Source organism: Salvelinus sp. IW2-2015, linkage group LG15 (assembly GCF_002910315.2).
Source record: "Salvelinus sp. IW2-2015 linkage group LG15, ASM291031v2, whole genome shotgun sequence".
In the NCBI taxonomy this organism is placed as follows: domain Eukaryota; kingdom Metazoa; phylum Chordata; class Actinopteri; order Salmoniformes; family Salmonidae; genus Salvelinus; species Salvelinus sp. IW2-2015.
This window is the reverse complement of record NC_036855.1, coordinates 44,006,565-44,023,297: the sequence shown is the minus strand read 5'-3', so window position 1 is coordinate 44,023,297 and position 16,733 is coordinate 44,006,565. Positions and strand designations below refer to the sequence as shown.

The window sequence follows — 16,733 nt, the reverse complement described above, 5'->3', positions numbered from 1 at the left end:
TAAGTTAAGGCCAGACAGAGCAAAAATGTTTCAATCACCCTTACTGGAGATGCCAACGACCAACAATATATAGCCTACACAAAGATGGAAAATACATTTTCCTCAAACCAAAAAATGCATTTTATTTCCACTCACCATTGATCATTTCAGTCCTCTTTCACCTTAGTTTAAATGAGAAAATATGCTTGTGTGCATTCATTGCTGTGTATGTTTTGCACGCTAGTTGCATCAGAATACACAAAATAATGTACAATATCTGAGCTCCATCTTGCAATGGTACTAATCAATCATATACATTTTTGTCATTATATTAGTTATCAAATCAGGTTAATCTAAAACGACATAAAAAAAMCTCAGTATTTTATTGATTTACAGATTTTAAAAATCTAGGAAGTGAGGTACAAACCAATCACTCTAACTCAATATTTTCTTAAATGTTTTCCCCAGCCCACTTTCACATACAAAGCATGAAGATAAGCTTAGATGATGCTGCAACAGTGACAGTGTCTTAACTACCATGAGAGTGCTTGATACAGTGAGAGCATTTGAAAGCGTTATGAATAGGGTGTATCCTCAGTCAGGTATCCCATTGGTGAAGATAATGTCATCAATATTATATACTGGAGCATGGAATCTATAAGATTGTCTATTACCCTCACCATCGAGTGAACAGTTTCCAGCTCAAGGGCTTGTTCATAATGCAATCCTTCCGGCCCCTTGTCTTTCAAAAAACACAGGCAGAACTAAAACCTAAAGCAAAGCAGTCACAAAGTGGATATGTGCAATGACCACTCAAAAATGTTCTTAGATAGAATACACTGATGCTCCATGGTTGACTTTCATACATCCTACTTGGGGCTCTAGAGGCACATCAGATGTGTGCCAACTCAAAACATTTTGTGACAGTGTCTTTGCTACCAGCTCACCTGATGATAAGAAAAATGACTGGAGTGAGGCCTGACCAGGACCTTAACAGGCTCCACACTGGCTAGACACTGTAACTATGTCCCAAATGGCACAATATTCCCTAAATAGTGCACTACTTTTGACCAGCGGCCTATTGGCCCTGGTCAAAAGTAGTGCACTATATACCAAATAGGGTGCCATTTGGGAAGTAGCCCCTGACTGTAGCATTCAAGGCACAGGGAAAGTGGACAGAAAGGCTGGCCCTGAGTCCTTTAGCCTGGATCCATCCAAGATTTGTTTTTGTTTTTTGTGCCATGACATTGTCAGTTAGGGGGTATAAGAGGCCACACCTCCACCAGGCCACTGCTTCAGTCCAATATKGAGGTTGATGTGGTCATAGCGGAACACAGGAAGCAGCCCCTTGTCTCTTGCTCTCAATTCCTTGTTCCCCCAGTGGTGACCCTCCTAGTCCATTGTCCTCCTGTCCTCGTTCCAATGTAGTGCATTTGTAAGGGATGTGGTTATCTTCCTTCTTTTTAATGATGATATTGATACATGAAAGGATTTTTTTTCTAATAAAAAATAGCTGTACATTATTTGGTCACAAAAGCAACATGTCTAAAACCCCTCTGGAGTGGTGTACAAACTTGATATATATAAACAGGGCAGTGGCCAGTGTTGTAAAGGTAAGCGTCCCACAAGATTTTGAAGCTAACTTAGCCTATGAATACTCCTTAATGTTCTCACCTTTTAAAACAGGAAAACTGCACTTCATCCAACATACCAGTAGTAAAATAATAAGAGCACACTTTTTTTCAAGTGGGCAATATGTACTGTTTAGACAATCATTCAGTAAGAAACCTATATTGGCTATAAGTCGTGGATGATTTTGATCATTTGTATGTTTGCATGTCTGGATAGGGTTAAGATGCAGACATCTTGGAGATAAGGTTTTATGTTCTCTAAGTCTACACCTGATGTGTAGAGTGACTGAGTCTGACAGATTGTATTGTGCATCACAAATGGCACCCTATTCACTACGTAGTTCACTACTTTTGACCAGAGCCTTATGGGCTCTGTGGTCAAAAGTATTGCACTACATGAGAATAAAGTACCATTTGGGACACATTCTTAATTGTCTCTAAACCAGCACACCTTAAAAACTTTAACTATTGATTTACAAATTATTGATTTACACTTCAAATTGTTATTTATTTAAAAAAATATTATAAGTAGACTATTCAGCTTAGTGCTATGTTTATGTTTTGAAATAGGGAATTTTTCGAGGTGTATTGAAATTGAGGCATCCATCTAGTGCTCCAATTCTATAAACTAAAACATTTTAKTGGTATTTTAGTGGTTTAATTAATAAATTGATATGGCTTCACATGTGGCAGTGCTCTAGTAACTGAGAATTAGCCATCCATAAATTTGATTAGCAGTAAAACAGCCTACTGTAGGTATATCCGTGGTCAGTCCAATCTAACTCTATTGGTGAGCCTGTCAGTACGGACCAAATGCAAAGACTTCATGAAATCTCTACTTGGCCCAAGCCTCTGTCCTCTTATTAGGTTTCTTCTCTGCTGCTGCAACTATAATTCAAGAGTATATGAAGGCTCTGACCCTTTATAGAGTTGTTATAGAGTTGATATAAGGAATGGGGATTCAAATCATCCGATTTGGCAAAGATATGACAGACATTAATTTAACCTCCCTTCCTGGGTTGTTGCATTGGACAGTTTATGTTCATCTAATTTCCCAAGGAAGTGTGGTGGCTTTTGATGTGTAGGTAGGTCTCCTCACTCTAAAAAAGGGAAACCCTCTTCTTCAAGTCATTCCGCTTCCAGAGGGATAGGCGATCAAATTCCTCAATGGGCATCCCAAATAGATTCTGGAATTCCTCTACGGACAGATGCCTCTACAAAGGAGATGGCCAGATCATATATCAGACAGACTTCACAATCTACAGGTAACTGCCAAAATAATGGAAATGCAAGTAAATGATGATACAAAGTATTTTGAAAGCAGGTGCTTCCACACAGGTGTGGTTCCTGAGTTAATTAAGCAATTAACATCACATCATACTTAGGGTAATRTATAAAAATGCTGGGCAGGACATTATTTTGTCTACCATGGCTATGCCCCCATAGGATGACAATGGCTCCATCCACAGGGCATGGGTGGTCACTGAATGGTTTGATGAGCATGAAAATAATGTAAACCATATGCCATGGYCTTCTCAGTCACCAGATCTCAACCCAATTTAACACTTATGGAAGATTCTGGAGCGGCCCTTGAGACRGTGKTKKMMAMCACCATCAACAAAACACCAAATGATGGCATTTTTCCTGGAATAAAGTTGTTGCATCCCTCCAATAGCATTCCAATCACTTGTAGAATCTATGCCAAGATACATTGAAGCTGTTCTGGCTCGTGGTGGCCCAGTTATTAAGACACTATGTTGGTGTTTTCTTTATTTTGGCAGTTACCTGTACATGCTCCACATCACAAAACCTGCTCCGGGGTTAAGTTTCCCCAAGGTACAGATCTAGCATCATCTTCCCCTCCCCCAATCCAAACCTTAACCATTAGTGAAGAAAAGGCAAAACTGACCCAAGATTAGCAACTAGAGGCAACCCTACACCCAAAACCCTAACTGTAACAAATGTGATAAATGACATGGCCAGCGGTTTGCACAATTAAGTTATTCTAGAGATTTAAAGCAAGGGAGTACTGATCCTACCTCCAGTCTCATCCTGTCTACTCCTGGTGGGAGTTTATTCCTTCTCCTGTGGGTCACTAGGAGCATTTCATATGGATATATCTATGGAAAAACATAGTCAGCCATCTCAGAAGGAAGGTCAAAGCCATAACTCTGCATCTATAGAGGCTTATACTGTCAGCACAAAGCTTGCCATTGCATGTATCCCAAATGGCACACTATTCCCTACACAGTCCACTACTTTTGACCAGGGCCCATAGGGCTCTGGTCAAAAGAAGTGCACTATATAGGGAATAGGGTGCCATTTGGGATGTAAACATTAATGTACAGTATTTACAGATGTCCTCCTGAATTGTAAAGATATGGATAGGTTTGTAGCTGACATTAWAGACTTCTTATTGTACTTATGCAATTATAAGACTAGTGGAAAAACAGAGATCAACATTAGGGAAAACACATTTCTAGCATTTCAAGTCTGATCAGAAATGGATGTCAAACAGCAGACGTCCTGACCTTTTCAGCCAGCACACTTGGCAGTGAGTTTCCCCTGTCCATTCTTCCTCTCTGAGAATCTCCATTCTAAATTACAACAGCCAATACAGCACCACTGTTAACATGTTACACACAACAAACTAACCATACACAGTATTCACGTCAGTGTAAATCAAGATGGCAAAATGTTATGATCCAAATGTAGACAAATGGCGCTTGACACAAGATTAATATAATGTTTTCAGATGMCATTGGTACAAACATTCTTACCTGGAGGCCTGTGGAGAAACAGAAATGCTGCGTTAGAATGTGCTTGACATACAGTCCACTGTTTCATGCTTTAAATGCTTACATACAGATGTCGGATAATAACATGATCACTCTTTCTTGTGGAGAATTGTCCAGCTACATCAGGACATTCAAATGAGCCTCATGATTGCATAAAAATGATCAGTTCTCTTTATCTTCATGCGGGGGTAGTCGAGTCATTGGGATCAGGCCTGCTATCAAATAATATTCTCTCTCACTCACTCAAACGCTAGGCCTAGATCCTATTACTGCAACATTCAAATGTGCAGTGCATTCTGAAAATATTCAGACCTCCTTCACTTTTTCCACATTTCGTTACGTTACGTTAAAGCCTTATTCTAAAATTGATTTAAAAAAAAAATCCTCATAAACTACACACAAAAGGTTTTTAGAAATGTTAGTACATTTATTACAAATAAAACCCAGAAATATTACAAAAGTATTCAGACCCTTTACTCAAATCAAATTTTATTGGTTACATACACATGGTTAGCAGATGTTATTGCKAGTGTAGCGAAATGCTTGTGAGTCTTCTTGGATATGTCACTACAAGCTTGGCACACCTATATTTGGGGAGCATCTCCCATTCTTCTCTGCAGATCCTCTCAAGCTCTGTCAGGTTGGATGGGGAGCGTCGCTGCACAGCTATTTTCAGGTCTCTCCAGAGATGTCCGATTGGGTTCAAGTCYGGGCTCTGGCTGGGCCACTCAAGGACATTCAGAGACTTGTCCCAAAGCACTCCTGCGTTGTCTTGGCTGTGTGCTTAGGGTCATTGTTCTGTTGGAAGGTGAAACTTCGCCCCCTGTCTGAGGTCCTGAGCACTCTGCAGCAGGTTTTCATCAAGGATCTTTCTGTACTTTGCGCCGTTCATCTTTCCCTCGATCCTGACTAGTCTCCCAGTCCCTGACGCTGAATAACATCCCCACAGCATGATGCTGCCACCACCATGCTTCACAGTAGGGATGGTACACTCTGAGCACTCTGCAGCATACCACCCTGCATACCACTGCTGGCTTGCTTCTGAAGCTAAGCAGGGTTGGTCCTGGTAAGTCCCTGGATGGGAGACCAGATGCTGCTGGAAGTGGTGTTGGAGGGCCAGTAGGAGGCACTCTTTCCTCTGGTCTAAAAAAAATAATAATATCCCAATGCCCCAGGGCTGTGATTGGGGACACTGCCCTGTGTAGGGTGCTGTCTTTCGGATGGGACGTTACACGGGTGTCCTGACTCTCTGAGGTCATTAAAGATCCCATGGCACTTATCGTAAGAGTAGGGGTGTTAACCCCGGTGTCCTGGCTAAATTCCCAATCTGGCCCTCAAACCATCATGGTCACCTAATAATCCCCAGTTTACAATTGGCTCATTCATCCCCCTCCTCTCCCCTGTAACTATTCCCCAGGTATTTGCTGCAAATGAGAACGTGTTCTCAGTCAACTTACCTGGTAAAATAACGGATAAATAAAAATAAATAAAAAAAGTACCAGGTTCTCTCCAGACGTGACGCTTGGCATTCAGGCCAAAGAGTTCAATCTTGGTTTCATCAGACCAGAGAATCTTGTTTCTCATSGTCTGACAGTCTTTAGGTGCCTGTCATATGCCTTTTACTGAGGAGTGGCTTCCGTCTGGCAACTCTATCATAAAGGCCTAATTGGTTCTCCCATCTCCACAGAGGAACTGTGAAACTCTGTCAGAGTGACCATCGGGTTCTTGGTCACCTCCCTGACCAAGGCCCTTCTCCCCCAATTGCTCAGTTTGGTGGGGAGGCCAGCTCTAGGAACAGTCTTAATGATTCCAAACTTCTTCCATTTAAAAATGGAGGCCACTGTGTTCATGGGGACCTTCAGTGCCACAGATCTTTGCTTTGACACAATCCTGTCTCGGAGCTCTACAGACAATTCCTTCAACCTAATAGCTTAGTTTTTTGCTCTGACACGCACTGTCAACTGTGGGACCTTATATAGACAGCTGTGTGCTTTTGCAAATCATGTCCAATCAACTGAATTTACCACAGGTGGACTCCAATCAAGTTGTAGAAACATCTCAAGGATGATCAGGATGCACCTGATCTCATTTTCGAGTCTCATAGCAAAAGGTCTTGAAAACGTAAGTAAAAACGTATGTAAAATATATTTTTATTTTTAATACATTTACAAAAATGTCAAAAAAACTGTTTTTGCTTTGTCATTATGGGGTATTGTGTGTAGATTGATGGGGAAAAACATACATTTAATCAATTTTAGAATAAGGCAGTAATGTAACAAAATTTGGAAAAAGGGAAGGGGTCTGAATACTTTCGAATGCACCGTACAAAAATGTATTTGAAATGCAGCCATACACATTATATAGCTTAATAACACAACATAGATATTGCTCTCCAGTAGGCTATGACATACAAGTGTGAATTGTATCCTAAGGTTACRAATGAGCTGTCAACGGTTTGTTCAACCATGGCTTGTGGTGGTCTAGTGGTTAGTGGCGATGCCTTCAGTGCGCACATAGGTCTACCGTGTCAGCATGGGTTTGATTCTGGCCCACGTCCTTCTGGCACAAATAACTCAAACCCCCTGATACATTTCTTTTAGTTACACATTTCAAATATGGACAGTCAGGGATATTTTACCCCCGATCTTGGTAAGAAATGACCAAACACACACCAGACACTTTTGGATAACATAAATAGGAAACTAATAAAATAATCACAGTAGGCTTACTAGGTTACACCAATATTTCCATTCATAGAAAGTGTTGGGTAAATAGCCACAGTAGAGGAAATCCTTTCTTGTCAAATACTTGTCAAATAGATAAATCACCCTTAGTCTGTTAAAAAAGGACTGTTGTTCTGATGACAATACCAATCAGAGGGTGAACATATCTTGAAAGACTGGTTGCAAGCAGGACTAAGGCAGAGAGGAAGAGGCGGAGCGAGCCCTCTCGCACAAAATCTGTCCAGAATAAGCCCAATGCGTTTCTATGGTCTTAACATGCAGACCTAGACTTATTGCCTGCCTTCCTTTCCTGCATTTTGRACAACAACTCCCATTGTTAGTGCGGAGACATGAACATCTCGTCATTATACAGATCTCTGACTAAGGTAAACACTGACATCATCTTTTAGGGAGCGGTAATGAGGTGACCAATAATGGTTGCAATTGAGATCAGCTGGGCGAGTGAATTTAGCACATATTGATGGTTTAACAGGACATCAACTGGCGATAATCTAGTTTCATCGATGGTTGCAATAGGCCCTTGTTATTTAATTATATTCCAATAGGGTACATTTTGTATGCTACCCTTTAGCCTATTCATTGTCACATAATAAAATGTGTAAAAAAACAATAATAGGCTACTGTTTGTTTCCCTGGCTTAGTTGATGAGCTGATTTGGGTAATCAGTTGATTGACAGATGTACGCCTACTGTAGAACGATAAACTTTCCTCCGGTGTGGATGCTTGCCAACATTTTATAGTTAGGCTATGTATAATTTGCAGAGGTGGGTATAGTACTGAAATTATGTACTTAAAGAAAAGTAGTGWTACTWAGATTGTAATTTACTCAAGTAAAAGTAGCCATCTTAAGAAACTACTCAAGAGTAAAAAAAAGTATCCGGTCAGAAAACGACTTAAGTACTAGTTACAAATTTAGTTAGCATTTTTTACACCGTATGGTAAACTGTGACAGCAAATAAAAAGGACAACAACTTTGTGCAATTGATTTGACATTMATTTATTATTTAATCCTGCCAGCACCATCTTGCAAACGTCCTCCATCACAGGTAGTCTCCAATTAAGACTGTCATCAAAGTCTGTAGACTGTAGTTTCAATTACGGTCTTATTCAAAGTTGACTTAAAATCTATCAATGTGCTCAATTTCATAAAAAGGTCAATGGTACGAGACATTGGAATCATTTTATAATTTCAATAGCATTACTGAAAATGTATTTCACAATATAATTTCATATACATGTGATGGTGATTGACTACTAAAAAGATTTACACCAAGTRTGATGTTTCATTTTTCACTCAGAATGAAATAAAGGAGGATCAGGTATGTGTTGCAACAGTCAAACAAGAATCAATATCGAAATACTAGGTTAAAGGTAAAGATACCTTRATAGAAAATGACTCAAGTAAAAGTGAAAATCACYAGTAAAATACTACTTGAGTAAAAGTCTAAAAGTATTTGGTTTAAAATACACTTAAATATCAAAAGTAGTAGTAAAAGTATAAATCATTTCACATTCCTTACATTAAGAAAACCAGACAGCACGGTTTTCTTGTTTTAAATTTACGAATAGCCAGGGGCATACTCCAACACAGACATAATTTTCTTTAGGAATGTAGTGGAGTAAAAGTAAAAGCTATCAAAAATATAAATAGTAAAGTACAGATACCCCAAAAACTGCTTAAGTAGTACTTTAAAGTATTTTTACTTAAGTACTTTACACCACTGTCAATGTCACTATCAATCATGTTACTAGTATGYAAATCAGACACATTTTAGCATGGAATTAAACATCAAGGTAGGTATTCAGGTAAGAATCATGTAAGTAATACTGTAAATAATCAATTGCCATAGTCAACTCAATCATCTTTTTCCTGCCAAGGTAGGATTTACCCTCCATCCTCCTTCTCATCTTAACCTCTCCTTTCCACTTTGAAGGGTCTTTTCTTTTATTGGCTGACCCATTTAYCTCCCCCTCGGTTGTGCCGCTACAAACTGTATATAAAAAAACACACAAATGTATTTCTAGTATATGGCACAAAAAGCTTACTGAGATGATACACTGACAGATGTGCTTATAGACCCTGTCATAAAAACTGAATAACATTTAGACACACACGAGAGAGAGAGCAAAGGAGTGGGAGGATGCTGTGCTGGACTGACCGGATGATCTAGCTAACGTTAGCTAGCTGCATGGTTGACACKGCTAGTTAGCTATCCACACACATCTGATTAATATGTTCACTCTTTATGCCAATGACAAGGTGGCTAGTGAGCCAACAAGCAGAGATCATATGGGGAGCTAAAAACAGGAGATTAAATTTAGTCCGATTCTGGGTTAGCCAAAGCGAACTAGCTAGTTAGTTAGTTACAGTACCTAGCCATTTGATTTGCACTCACCCTCAAAACACAATTTCAACAGCAGAATTATATCTGAGAAACATATAATATTACGAAGGCAGAAGGTAATTAAAGTGCAACTTACCTCTGAACCTACGATCAAAAATATCCTCAGGAGTATTAAAAATATCCTTAAAAGTGAAGAGCTGCGCTTCACTTCAAGAGCTGTGGTGGAGATACAGGATTTGACGGACAACTTTGAGAGCCAATGAACTTAAGAATTTTGATGAAAAGCTATATTACATAGTGTAACGACCCTGGGTTTATAAGCGCGGAAATCGACTCTGCCGCAAAAGCACAAGCATGCTTTTGCGGCACAGTCGATAGCGCGCCGGACCTCGGGCTAGAAGGTCGAGGGTTTGAGACCTGCTTCTTGCTGTTTTATTACATTGGTGTCAGAAGTGATCGGACCTTGCATCCACGACAGTGCGTGTGCTTGGCCGGGGAGCGCGTTCCTGTAAGACGTAGAGTCACAAGCTAGCRCGAGGACGCGCTCTTTGAAAGGAGGGAGTAGTGTAACGACCCTGGGTTTATTAGCGGAAATTYTGCGGCACAGTCGATAGCGTGCCGGACCTCGGGCTAGAAGGTCGAGGGTTCAAGACCTGCTCCCTGCTGTTTCATTACAATACATTTMATTTGTCAAGGGGTCRTGAAACGTTCATACAGACGTAAAGGGGAACCAATCACACCAATTTATGTAAAAATATGAAAATCACCAAATTTGGAGTTACAAGGTTTTCATCCGACAGMGACGATATAATAATATAAATCTATGTAACTGAAGTGATTTGGTAAAATGTAATTGAGTTAAAAGTAAGTAACTTCCTTCATAAATTACTTGAGTACAAGTAAAGCCTGCGGTGAGTAACTAGAAAAGTACTAGTTCCTCMAAAAATGTAAAGGGCAGTGGGCCAGATTCAAACCCATGCTGACTCTGGCATATGTGTGCCAGGGTCAGYGGCTGTAACTGCACACAGGCAGTGAGGCAACCAACAATTTATTCTGCCTATTGATTGCCATGAATATATAAAACAATTKATCCCCMAAAAAACGGATTTCCCTTTACCAAAAATACATCTACCCCCTACAAATATGTCAATTTATTATAATCCACATAAGAATTCACGAGACGCACTGTAGCCTGCACCTAGCCTACATAGGCTACTATGGTGGAAATTACAAGATTATGTTATAATACTTTTATTGCATCAAATGGTTGTTTTATGCAACATAATAGACGGTTCTTATATCTCTATTGTGTCTGTGTGAACTGAAAGTGAGCCTCTGGGAGATAACACTGACAGGAGATTTACGATGTCTTTGGGGATACCGCATTTCAGAGCATGAGTTAATGTTTCTGTTCTATACGGTACCAGGGAGAGATGGCTCCAGTGGCGTTTGGGGGCCAGACACTGGTCTCTACACAATGAGAACTGTTTTTATAGGAGATACTGTCTGCTGTGAATTATAAGTATCTTTCATACAAATCTTAACCTTGTGACCCATTCCATACATCTGTTGTGTGTCATGTAGACTGAAGGAGGATGCTGTGGCTCAAACCAGCTCGTTGAGTTCTCAGTAATCACCTCCAGGGGTGATTACCGACCAGCTCCATTACTGCAGTAATTAAATAATAAAGTTTGATTGTTTTGAAGAAATCTAAAAGTCTCTCCTTTTGATTACAATAATTCCACCACAATACTTGAACGGACTCCCGTTACAAACAYCGCTTCCAGCTGCTCCCTGGCGGCKATTCTAAATATTCATTCAAATTTTCCTTCTGCAGGATTATTTTCCTCCTGTGACTAGGTGGGTCATACTAAGATCCGACATCTGTATGACTGGTTGGGTTCTGATATTGTTACAGTATAKGAAGTCAACCAATCATATTGAACGACCAGGCCTTACCTGGTCCTCCTTTGTCACTGTCAGATTGGGTGAACTCGGCAGACTGGAGCTACACGCAGAATGGAACAAACCATTAGAAGTGCTGTGACAAACTGGTTTTGGTGTTAGTCAATTTAGAATAACGCTATGAACTTCAGTCAGCAGCGATATAATGCCCAGGGCCCGGTTTCCCGATAGCGATGGAACATAGKTTTACGAGTGTTTTAACAATGCATTTTTCCTACAATGGCCAAAGATGCAGCATGCGTTTCCCATAAGACCACGCAGAGAGAATATTTGTGCGCTGTTGAGGCCTGTGTCGATACCGATAGGATCGAAAGAAAGGAAGCAGTGCTCTCGGATCAGCGTTCTCCCTTTCCAATCTTACCTTAACATTAGAACTATTCCACAACACTGCCAACGGATCAGCTCCTAGAGATATTATCTCCCATGGCTACGAATATTGAGGTGGCTTATTCTAATGCTTACCCTATAATAATGCACTAAATCAAGATTTGGCACAATTTCATCATGAAATATATTGAGGAAAAAATTACAGACAGTAGCATACAATTAGCAAAATAAAACTAAATTGAATTAACATGAAATTGATTTCAATATCATTTGAAAATATAGGTCTATTGGATGTATCTTTTAATACAGTCATCTCGGTTTTCACTTGAACCGTCTTTATATCTTTCGCYTGWTATGCAAAGAAATGGGCCACTTTGTATTTGTAGTCACTGTCATATTCGTTCTGAAGTTATTGGAGGTCACAGAAAGACAAAGATTTTGTGTTTMGCGGAGATCTTCTGTGTATAAAGTGACGCGGAAGGGCAAAAAAGCATCTAACGACATACTAAGCTGTTCCAAAAGTGGTCTGAGGCAGCCATTAAATAACAAGTGTTTTCAAAAGCAACTTTAGTAACGATGGTTTTGAGAAACAGCTTGGAGATCTAACAATGCTCCTACGGAGGTTAAAATGATGAACGTAGCCTAAACATGCTTTTGTGAAACCGGGCCCTGGCCAGTGTTCACAAAGCGTCTCACAATAGTGCTGATCTAGGATCAGTTTTGTATTTTAAATCATMATGAAAAGATGTATGGAGCGTGGGGACCTGACCCTAGATCAGTAATTCCTACTCTGAGACGCTTKGTGAAAACTGGCCCAGATGCTTTSCACCCTCTACTCACCCTGGTCTGACCACTCCTACTGGTTGCTTGGAAATKTATGTTTTTGGAGGCATTGGAGGATGACCCTAGGAATGTAGATCACATGTATGTCTATCAATATCATAGGCACTGCATTGTATAATCAAGGAGCGATGATATTGAATACTGTATTTCATACAACCCATATCTTGCACTTGGCCACTTGAGAGGCCCCGGGGTAAAGTTTCTCCTATGTACAGATCTAGAATCAGCTTCCCTCCACCATCCTAACCTTAACCTTGAGAGGGCTAAATGCAAAACTGATCCAAGATCATCATCTAGGGKCAACTTCACCCTACTCCGAGCACTGAGGAATATATTTKTATTTATTTATTTAACCTTTATTTAACTAGGTCATTTAAGAACAAATTCTTATTTACAATGACGGCCTACCAAAAGGCAAAAGACCTCCTGCGGGGACAGGGGCTGGGATGAAAAAATAAATAAAAACATTCAAAAAGAACATTATAAATATAGGACAAAACACACATCACGACAAGAGAGACAACACTACATAAAGAGAGACCTAAGACAACAACATAGCAAGGCAGCAACACATGACAACAACATGGTAGCAACACAACATGGTAGCAGCACAAAACATGTTACAAACATTATTGGGCACAGACAACTGCACAAAGGGCAAGAAGGTAGAGACAACAATACATCACGTGAAACAGTCACAACTGTCAGTAAGAGTGTCCATGATTGAGTCTTTGAATGAAGAGATTGAGATAAAACTGTCCAGTTTGAGTGTTTGTTGCAGCTCGTTCCAGTTGCTACCTGCAGCCAACTGAAAAGACGAGCGACCCAGGAATGTGTGTGCTTTGGGGACCTTTAACAGAATGTGACTGGCAGAACGGGTGTTGTATGTGGAGGAGGAGGGCCTCAGTAGATATCTCAGATAGGGGGGAATGAGGCCTAAGAGGGTTTTATAAATAAGCATCAACCAGTGGGTCTTGCGACAAGTATACAGAGATGACCAATTTACARAAGAGTATAGAGTGCAGCGATGTGTCCTATATGGAGCATTGGTGGCAAATCTGATGGCCGAATGGTAAAGAACATCTAGCCGCTCGAGAGCACCCTTACCTGCTGTACTATAAATTATGTCTCCGTAATCTAGCATGGGTAGGATGGTCAGGGTTAGTTTGGCAGCTGGGGTGAAAGAGGAGCGATTACGAAAACCAAGTCTAAGATTTAACTTTAGCCTGTTGCTTTGATATTGCTGAGAGAAGGACAGTGTACCGTCTAGCCATACTCCCAAGTACTTGTATGAGGTGACAACTTAAGCTCTAAACCTCAGAGGTAGTAATCACAGCTGTGGGAGAGGGGCATTCTTCTTACCAAACCACATGACCTTTGTTTTGGAGGTGTTCAGAACAAGGTTAAGGGTAGAGAAAGCTTGTTGAACACTAAGAAAGCTTGTTGTGAAGCATTTAACACAAAATCTGGGAGAGGCCAGCTGAGTAAAAGACTGTATCATCTGCATATAAATGGATGAGAGAGCTTCCACTGGCTGAGCTATGTTGTTGATGTAAATTGAGAAGAGCGTGGGGCCTAGGATTGAGCCTTGGAATACTCCCTTGGTGACAGGCAGTGGCTGAGACAGCAAGTTTTTTGACTTTATACACTGCACTCTTTGAGAGAGGTAGTTAGCAAACCAGGCCGAAGACCCCTCAGAGACACCAATATTCCTTAGCCGGCCACAAGAATGGAATAGTCTACTGTATCAAAGCTTCGCCAAGATATATCCAGCTAACAATTTAATGTTCCCTCTAATGTTTAAGTGTCCAGTTTTCCGTTAGTTAGGGAACATTGTATCTATATTAGCAAAAACCTTCTGAGAAACTTTTTGCATGTTTTGGTGTTAAAGTTAGGAGAACATTCCCTTAATGTAAAGCAAAACTTATCTAGAAGATGATTACAATGTTCACAGAATATACTGTACAACATTAATGTTCTAGATGCGTTTTATGGGACGTAGCAAGAACATTCACGTGTCCAGTTTTCTGAGGGTTACGAGAATATTCATCACGTCCCGTCCCACCAAACATACACAGGACATTGGTTGCCATGTTCTCACAATATTAGATATACATTTTCTAGACATGTTTCATGAKAACGTTGCAAGAACATTCCTGTGTCCAGTTTTCTAAGGTTTAGGAGAATATTCCATCAACATCCCAMCAAACATACACAGAATATGGTTGTTAATGTTATTAATGTTCTAGACACATTTCATGGGAACGTTGCAAGAACATTTCTGTGTATCAGGTGTCAGGACGTAGCTTGAGTACCCAAAGAAGCACCCCCCCCCACATTTTTTTTTTCATTGAACATCACACCTTGTTACTGTTGCCAAGCCCCTAATTGSTGAACCATTGGTCCAATCACAGCTGTTTTTGTCTGTTGGCAAGTTCAGGGATACTCATACACACAGTGTTTTAAATGTACATATTTGACACACTTTGACAACATTGTGCATGTTCATTAATATAGTAATTATTATTCAACATGTTCTCACCTGGGATTTGAACTCACAACCTCTTGGTTTACAGCATTTTCCTCCTACACCACCATGTCTGTGTCAATTATTGATTTGATTGACTTATTTCCACAATTTAAGGACTTTCTGTATCGTTGTCTAAGGTTGGTGGGGCAAACTAACCTGTTTTAATGATACTCCTGAACAGTGGTGACCTCTTTTGAAAACAAGAGGGGGCTTGCTTGTTTTGCATGTTATTTTGCCATTAATACGTGTCACATATGTTTGCAAACAATGTATCATTGAGTTAATAAAGCTGCATACAAACATGGYCTCTTTTTTGTCTTCTTGAGTAAGGCAGCTCCAAAATGCAGCCTAGCTCAGTGCTTTCTGTGKTGGTGGGGCAAGCCAATAGAAAATAGAGAGTGTCACGCCGTGATTGGCTCAGTGTTCTCTCACTCATGGCGACACTATGTCACCGCCAAGTCTAAGGGTAGAGGTACAAAATTCTAGCCCCTTGGGTGCTACCATAGAGTTACATTAGAAGTGCTCATCCAAAGCTCAAGGTAAAGGTCATTAGCCACAGATAAAATGATGTCAAATCCCGTTATATGTACAGTAGCTTTGATTGGACTGATCATTCACCATCATACTTTCAAAATATTAGCTAGCAGTCATCATCAGAGAATCAAGTCGACAATCAACTGGCAAATCCTTTTTAATCCTTGTCATAAGACGAGAAATAATGAATAGAAATGATAGATAAAACGTCGATGGTGCTCATGACCATTGGACATAAACATTACACAAGAAGTTGGAAATCGCAAATTCAACAATGAGTGGTTTGGAAGGAATCAGTGACATTGGCTAACTGCAAGAATTACAAAGCAATCACTTGCCTGCTATTCAGTGGAGTGGCTGTGTGGTCCCAAATCTGGGATTAAGGGACTCTTTTCCAAGTTTAAAATGATAAATATTGGCCATGCTGTCAATGAAGCATGATTTGTGCCGCTCTCAAAACATCTGTTAAAACTCTTGAAGCTAGGGGGCAGAATTTTTATGTTTGGAAAAATAACGTTCCCATTGTAAGCTGCCTATTTCTCAGGTCCAGATGCTAGAATATGCATATAATTGACAGATAGGATAGAAAACACTCTAAAGTTTCCAAAACTGTCAAAATATTGTCTGATTCAGAACTGATTTTGCAGGCGAAAACCTGAGGAAATCCAACCCGGAAGTGACTTCTTTTTGAAAAATCACTGTTCCATTGCTTGCCTTTGTCCATTTGAAGGGATATCAACCAGATTCCTTTCCTGTGGCTTCCTCAGGGTGTGAACAGTCTTTAGACATAGTTTCAAGCTTTTATTTTGAAAAATGAGCGAGATTTATCAAAACGCTCAGTGGATAGGCGGATGTCTCCATTAGTTGTTGCGCCAGACACTCGTTGCTCGACATTTTCTTTCTCTCCAGTATTGAATAGTTCACAGTCCGGTTGAAATATATCGATTATTGATGTTAAAAACAACCTGAGGATTGATTATTAAAAACGTTTGACATGTTTTTTACGACCTTTACGGATACTATATGGAATTTTTAGT

The 16,733-nt window shown here is 40.1% G+C and overlaps 1 protein-coding gene across 1 annotated transcript in view; it reads right to left on the bottom strand.

Moving 5' to 3' along the window:
* Positions 1–96: 96 nt before the first annotated feature.
* The window catches only part of LOC111974218 (dematin), a 105,600-nt gene continuing 88,963 nt past the window's right edge, over positions 97–16,733 (bottom strand). The window contains exons 17-22 of the mRNA XM_024001871.2: positions 12,630–12,694; positions 11,457–11,505; positions 4,391–4,398; positions 4,142–4,207; positions 3,650–3,730; positions 97–2,824 (exon numbers count right to left, since the gene is read on the bottom strand). Coding sequence (XP_023857639.2) covers positions 2,711–2,824; positions 3,650–3,730; positions 4,142–4,207; positions 4,391–4,398; positions 11,457–11,505; positions 12,630–12,694 — 383 coding nt within the window. The 3' untranslated portion in view covers positions 97–2,710. The remainder of the gene's footprint in view (positions 2,825–3,649; positions 3,731–4,141; positions 4,208–4,390; positions 4,399–11,456; positions 11,506–12,629; positions 12,695–16,733) is intronic.